This window comes from Dunckerocampus dactyliophorus, chromosome 4, assembly GCF_027744805.1.
Source record: "Dunckerocampus dactyliophorus isolate RoL2022-P2 chromosome 4, RoL_Ddac_1.1, whole genome shotgun sequence".
Lineage (NCBI taxonomy): Eukaryota > Metazoa > Chordata > Actinopteri > Syngnathiformes > Syngnathidae > Dunckerocampus > Dunckerocampus dactyliophorus.
In genome coordinates this window covers 20,797,896-20,804,620 of record NC_072822.1, presented here as the reverse complement: position 1 = coordinate 20,804,620, position 6,725 = coordinate 20,797,896, and the positions used below count along the sequence as shown (strand labels likewise).

The window sequence follows — 6,725 nt, the reverse complement described above, 5'->3', positions numbered from 1 at the left end:
GGAGGGTGAGTGTGTGTGCTTCCTGAAGGCCTTTGCCTCCGCATTGTCTCGCAATTTTGCGTGTCATTTGTTGATTTACTTATGGCACGCCTGAAAAGCGTGAAGACTAGTTTGTGTACTGTTTGTGTTCTGTTTCCGCATAAATGACGCACTTGGCACAAAATGGTGCCAGAAAAAAGGAGGCACGTACAATGTTAGAGAAGGAATTGCTGACTAGAAGACATCGCTTTGGGCATTGTGATCACTTATTAACAGAAATTCTCAAGGAAGATCCAAGAGACCCGGCTCCAAGAGGTGGCGGAAAAGTAAACTCATCCATGTGAATGAGACACGCTTTAATACGCACTGCCCGAATTGTTTAGGCATAGGTTAGGTGCGTTCCAAGTGTGTTGACGTTGCATTGACGGAAATTATGCGTGCCACAAATTTTGAATATTTAAACATTTTTCTTGAGTACTGGCACACAGCCCCGCACAGCATACACACCTGTGTACCACCAATTTACTCTGTGGTACGCAAAACTGTGTGCCACTGCGGGGACAAAATGCACTCAAGGGTAAGCAAGGCTTTAGTTTGTAAGTCAGCTTGCACACAGTACGACAGGTTACAACTTCAGGAGCATATTTCGGGGGAAATCCAAAGCTTTCCATAAGGAATTGTGTTGTTGCTGTTCATGTTCATGTGGCGGTGATAGGTTATTAGAAATATGAGTAGATCAAAAGTAACCCTCGGCAGCATTACAGCACACTGGTGCAACCTGAGCACACTGCTTATCACAGTGCTGCAGTGGGAGGGAGGAGCTCAAATAGGCACACAGCAGTAGCTTTTTTTTGTGGCTGTGATACTGTATGCTGGTTACATTCATTAATTTGGAAAACAGTTGCATATTCTACTACAAGTCTTGTTTGTTGTATTCCTGAACTCCTCCATGTTAAGTTCCATTAAACTCTTTGCATCCTTTACAGGTTTCACCTCCATGAGGAAGTACTTGGATAGGGGCATGAATGTTACTTTCCTGGTGATGAAACAGGCTAAAACATAAACCAATTTATTTTCTGATGCAACCACATGTAAGGACAATCATCACTAGCTGCTAACTTTTTGACTTATGAGCTCTACTTAGCCATGAGAGGGCACTAAATCCCACCTGATGCTCTCAATCAGATCCCACTGGACTCTACAAATCATTTTTATGGCTCCATGTATAACAGAAACATCTTGTTAGTCAAGTCTGAATTTGGAATGAACGGTTTTGATGCGGTAAGAATTGGGCAATATTTAAATAAAAATAATCATTAAATTATACACACTCCATCACATAACTAGAATAGTATGATTTTTGAGGGAAAAATATCTGCAATAATAAAGTAAATTGCAGTGGCTGTGTTAAGAGTTGAGCATTCAGGATTTAATGTAAAATAAAATTCCACAACCTGTTATGAATCACTATGGTCACTTTGTTAGGATAGCATACACAATCTGATGTAATACCCGGTTTATTTTGCAAATGTGAGACAGTATGTTTATTATTGTGGTAGTTTGTGGTGTAGAACGCATCATACTGGGACTACTAGAGAGACAATAATAAAATAACTGAAAAGCGTTTAGCCTATCAGTACATGGAGTTCAATTATAGAACGGAGTGAGCAAAGGAACCCATGTACCAATATGAGCCAGTTTAAGAAAAGGGGTAAATCGCTATTAATTAACTACAATGCTGATGGGGATGTCATGCAACATCATGGCAAAAAATGGGAACTATCCCTTTAATGTAACTCCTGACTGACATTACTATTACGGGAGTCCAAACTTTTTTTTTCCCACTGAAGGCCACATATACATATGTATAAATACACTATGTCGGGTTCGTACCGGGGTTGAAATCCAAAATGAAGACACTTTAGTGTGGGCAAAAGACAAGAGTTTATTTAGACTCTGAGTTTCTGAATTGATGAAAACAATGCAACAATCTAACTTCAATTTTGACAACTTTGAAGAGAGCCAGCGCTCTGAGGGGCCTTATAAGGAGCTGCCATCAAAGGAATGAGAAACAGTGGAGATGATGCCACAGCAGGGCGGCTCCTTCAGGGAGCTGCAATAAGGAAAAGACAGGTAGAGGGTTGAGGGGGAGAAGGGATCTTGACATAAAGACAAAGCTTGGTGTTATTATTGGTTATTTTGTAGTTGTAAATTCAGCCTTTTCTCTTTACATTGTGTGTTTGTTACTCTCCCATTTTTGCATCAATTTTCCATTGCATTACAGTGCTATTATATTGAATGAATTCCTCTGATATTCTTAGAATACATTTGTAAAGGCAACATTTTTCATACAGCTCGTGTATATCCTAAGTGTAATTCTGAAAAGGCTACACGTTGAAATATTTAAATGTAATTATCATATTCCAAGTCAGTGAGCGGAGAAGGTATAATGAGGTTGTGAAGCGCTTCTTTCATTACCAAGTCTTGCATGAGAAGAAATACGCAACGTTTGGCTCGCCAGTCAAGCCACGCAGGGTTAATCCTACCAGCTGCGCAGTGGCCGTGCTTTCCCGGGCGGATGAACAGTGACAGATGATGACTTTAGTGCCCTGAGCTTTGAGCTCAAGACACTCACAGTGATCCGCTAACAGCTCCTCAGAGTCCCAGTCGCGTCTGCAGACGGGAAGAATCCACGACGTGAGGAGACATTTGGCTTCGATGTTTTGATATTCATCTAAAAACCACCTACGCGTCCTCTTTTTTTTTTTTTTTTTACAGCAGTTGCTCTTTCATTATCAAACACATCAAAGAGCTACAAAGAGCTACGTCAAAAAGGGTCGTTACGCGCAACTTTTACACACGCTTGAGCAAATATCGACGCTTCTTACCACAACAGGTGCGATCCCAGTCAGTCCGCCAAATGTAGACATGGATGAAGACGCACGCTTCTCAGTCTGGTGAAGCAGGAGGGCTTGGAAGTTGTCCCGAGGAGACTGAGCTGCGCCGGGTGCAAAGATGAGCTTTTACTGCCCCAGCTGGAGGATCTTACACCTGATACTTGCCACAATTGTAGCGGTGGTCCCTCAAGGTAAGTGGGACACATATTTCACTGCAAGCATTTCAAACATATAAAATGTAACGCACTTCTACTTGGAGAACATGCAAAAAAATAAAAACAAAAATGGCAATTGTGGGGTTACTTAGTTGAGAGGGAGGAAGTCATGCAATCCATGCAAGCAGTACATCAGCTTTCTCTATCAGTATAAATAATTGATAAATGTCCTCATTTGTGACACAAACTTACATCTCTCTCCACAGTGATACAGCATTCCTTACACATGTCACACCGTCAGGAGCTAGTGACATTATGAAACATTCAGCACCAAATAAGTACAGCGAGTATGAGTTATGTATTGCAACTAAATCTATGCCTAATGCATCATGCACAGGGAGGTCCCGTACAATATTACTCTCATGTATAATAGATGTTAAATATACAGTAAATGCGCTCTCTCGTCACATACGTACACTGGAACCACTGATGAGTACACAATATTAATATCTTGCTTTCATGAGAAACCCTAAACACATGTAGAATAAAACAAAATGCAAACATGGCTTCCCAGTGTGATTCATATAGAGTAAATGCCAATAAATGGCACAAGTGATTTTTTTTCCCCTCCCTGAATCATTGTTAATAATCTTATTGGACACAACAATCTCTACCAATCACGGTGCATGTTTAAGCCTATAGCTCAATCCACCCCCTGTTGTTTATCTTCTCCAGCCCCTCACTTCACAGCTTCAACTACATCATTTTTTTGATGGTGGTTCTACAGGACCCGCTATTACATGTGAACAGATATATGTGGAGGGCCAAATGACGTTTGATCATTCAAGAGGATTTTACTTGTACTGGTGCCATTTTCTTTCTATAAGAAGGCTTCTTTTGCAAGCCCAACCACTGTCATCACAGCATTTATAATTCATACTAATCAGCCACAACAGTGGCTACACCTGCACAATCTAATACTTAAGAGATCATGTTTCTCCATTTACATGACTTTAACAATGTGTTTATTATTGTGGTCCAGTGGTGTTGAACTGCCTTGCTGTGTACTGAGAGGCGCAAATGGTTGCAAATGCAGCGTAGTTATACATCACGCCAATAAACATACAGGCGGTCCTCGGGTTATGAACAATGTTCCATTCCTAGACTGTGATGTAAGTCGAGTTTTGGTGCAGGTTTAGCTGAATTAACTCCTAAGCCACACATACTGTACACTGAACACATGAATGACATAAAATACAGTAATAAAAAGATTAAATACAAGAATCAAATGAAGCTACTTAAAAAAGAGAACATTTCTGTTATGATTGGCGTTAAACCAGTGGTTGGACCCCCAGAGAAGAGACAACAAAGATAAAGAAGAAAAAAAAAGGTTTAACAACAAAAAGCGCACTCAAACGGAGTGGAAAAATACAAAGTAGAAAAACAAAGTACAAATTAAAATCCAGGCGAAGTCACACAGACAAAAAGTACAACAAAGGGAGCTGCTGAAAAAGCTAAGCAGAGTACTCACAAAAATACTAAAGGAAGTAATTTTCCAGAGAGCAAGAAGCACACAAGGTAGCACAACATGAGGGGATGGTTGAGCAGGAAGAGAGCGTCGATGTTGCAACCATCTGGCAGCATATACGTAAGTGTCCAAACTTGGCTTATGAAGGCCTGATTACGATTGCTCCCAGGTGCGTGTAGGTGACTCCGCCCTGGCTGGACCACTGCAAAAGAGAGCAGATAGGCGGCAGCAGGGCTGCACGGTGGTCTAGTGGTTAGCATGTTGGCCACACAGTCACAGTCTGGAGATCGGGAAGATCTGGGTTCGATTCTCCCTTGGTGGAGTTTGCATGTTCTCCCCATGCGTGCGTGGGGTTTCTTCCTCCCACATACCAAAAATATACAGGTTAGGTAAATTGGCGACTTTAAATTGTCCATAGGTATGAATGTGAGTGTGAATGATTTTGTTTATATGTGCCCTGCGATTGGCTGGCGACCAGTCCACGGTATGCCCCCCCTGTCGTCCGAAGTCAGCTGGGATAGGCTCCAGCATACCCCCGCGACCCTAATGAGGACAAGCGGCATAGAAAATGGATGGATAGGCGGCAGCAGAGCAGCTCCAGCAGAACATGACAAATTCCTTACTTCGGTCTCTGTGGTTTATTGAGAGAAGGAAGTAGAGGAGGCAAGCCTTCTCCTGAATCAGCATATGACTCACTGGGATATTGATTCTGGACCTCTAGCCAAAGCACTCGCAACCATTCTATCTCAATAATAAGGCTATTGTGCAATCTAGTTATCACTGTCACTTTCATAGGAGCAGATCCTTTAACATGGTCAAGGATACATCATTATCCTTAATGATGGTGGCAACAGTCGAATGGCTCAGACCTACAGTGCAGCCAATATTGCTGGGTGCTTCTCCTCTCTCTTGCCGCACTACCACCAGAAGGGCCTGCCTTGTGGTTGGAAAACATAATGAAGTGAAAAATGTTAATCAATCAGCAATGTTATCCACTCCGTGTACACACAGTGTTCATTCGAGGTGCGCGAGACGAGGCACACACTGCATCCTTGCAATGTACAGCAGGGATTCATCCGCTGTGTGTGCTCTGACTAGTTCTCAAGCGATTGTCTACAGGCCAAAATTACGTTTTTAATTAGTTTAACACAGAATGTCGTAACCCAAAGACCATATAGGTAAACTAATACCGCTTCGACAGTGTCAGTCAAAACTAAGAATTGTTTTAAAGGCACAATGTTGTGTGTATAAAGAGAGTCCACAGTATATCTAATAAAATGATTCAGTTTTTTTGCATCCAATAGTAAGCAAATGTCTTCTAAACAAATGACCGACAGCTTGAACGAGACATTGTTTATCATTCTATTAGCTCTGAAGAGCAAAGATCCATTTTGTCATCAATGGTTCTGTTGGGAGTCAACTGACGGATGTCAGCTGTTTGCTACATATGGAAAAAACCATTAGGGCTCATTAGAATTCAAGTTTTTGCATTTCAACAGAATAAATGCCTTGAACATGGCTTGAATAAGCTACGAAGAAAGCTGAAATGTATTTTTTATAGAGATTTCCCACTGCAGGGTAAATTGTACTCAAATACAGCCTATGCTGTTTGTACTAAAACTGATGATGCGGAACATTAGAGTATTGCCAAATGCATTGTGAAAATTCAGCGCTGAGTAAACTTTCCTCCTTTCCTGGATTCCATGATTACCTTTCATTTCCATTTTAATTCAAAAGATGTACACTTGCAAAGGACTGACATTGCTTAATACAAACACATTTTCGTGCAGACACATCTCAGTGAGGACGACCTCACCTGAAGCTCACTTCACTATTTACTCACTTTTACAATTGCATTTGATTTTATGGGATTTGGGATCAGTTCACGACAGGTTTAAGTATCACAATTTCAACCCTGGGGGTGGGGATTTTATGTGGAGAAAAACAGCAGAGGTGGCTTTCAGGGGCTGTTGGAAGTTCTGCATGGCAACCCTGATGCTTTCTGACTCATCCAAGGAAAATAGGAAGCTTCTGGTCTTCTAAATATGACAAATATGAGAGACTAGAACAGCTGGGGCAACAGATTTGCAGAATGCAACATTACATAGTACATGGTAAACAAATATACTCATTTGCATCTAATCTTTGGATGGACTTTGTGAATGT

The 6,725-nt window shown here is 41.3% G+C and overlaps 1 protein-coding gene across 2 annotated transcripts in view; it reads left to right on the top strand.

The window, feature by feature from the left end:
* Positions 1-2,138: 2,138 nt before the first annotated feature.
* LOC129179419 (transmembrane protein 132D) overlaps positions 2,139-6,725 on the top strand; it is a 51,015-nt gene continuing 46,428 nt past the window's right edge. For both annotated transcript variants that reach the window (XM_054772625.1, XM_054772624.1), the window contains exon 1: positions 2,139-3,067. In XM_054772625.1, coding sequence (XP_054628600.1) covers positions 2,995-3,067 — 73 coding nt within the window. In that variant the 5' untranslated portion in view covers positions 2,139-2,994. The remainder of the gene's footprint in view (positions 3,068-6,725) is intronic.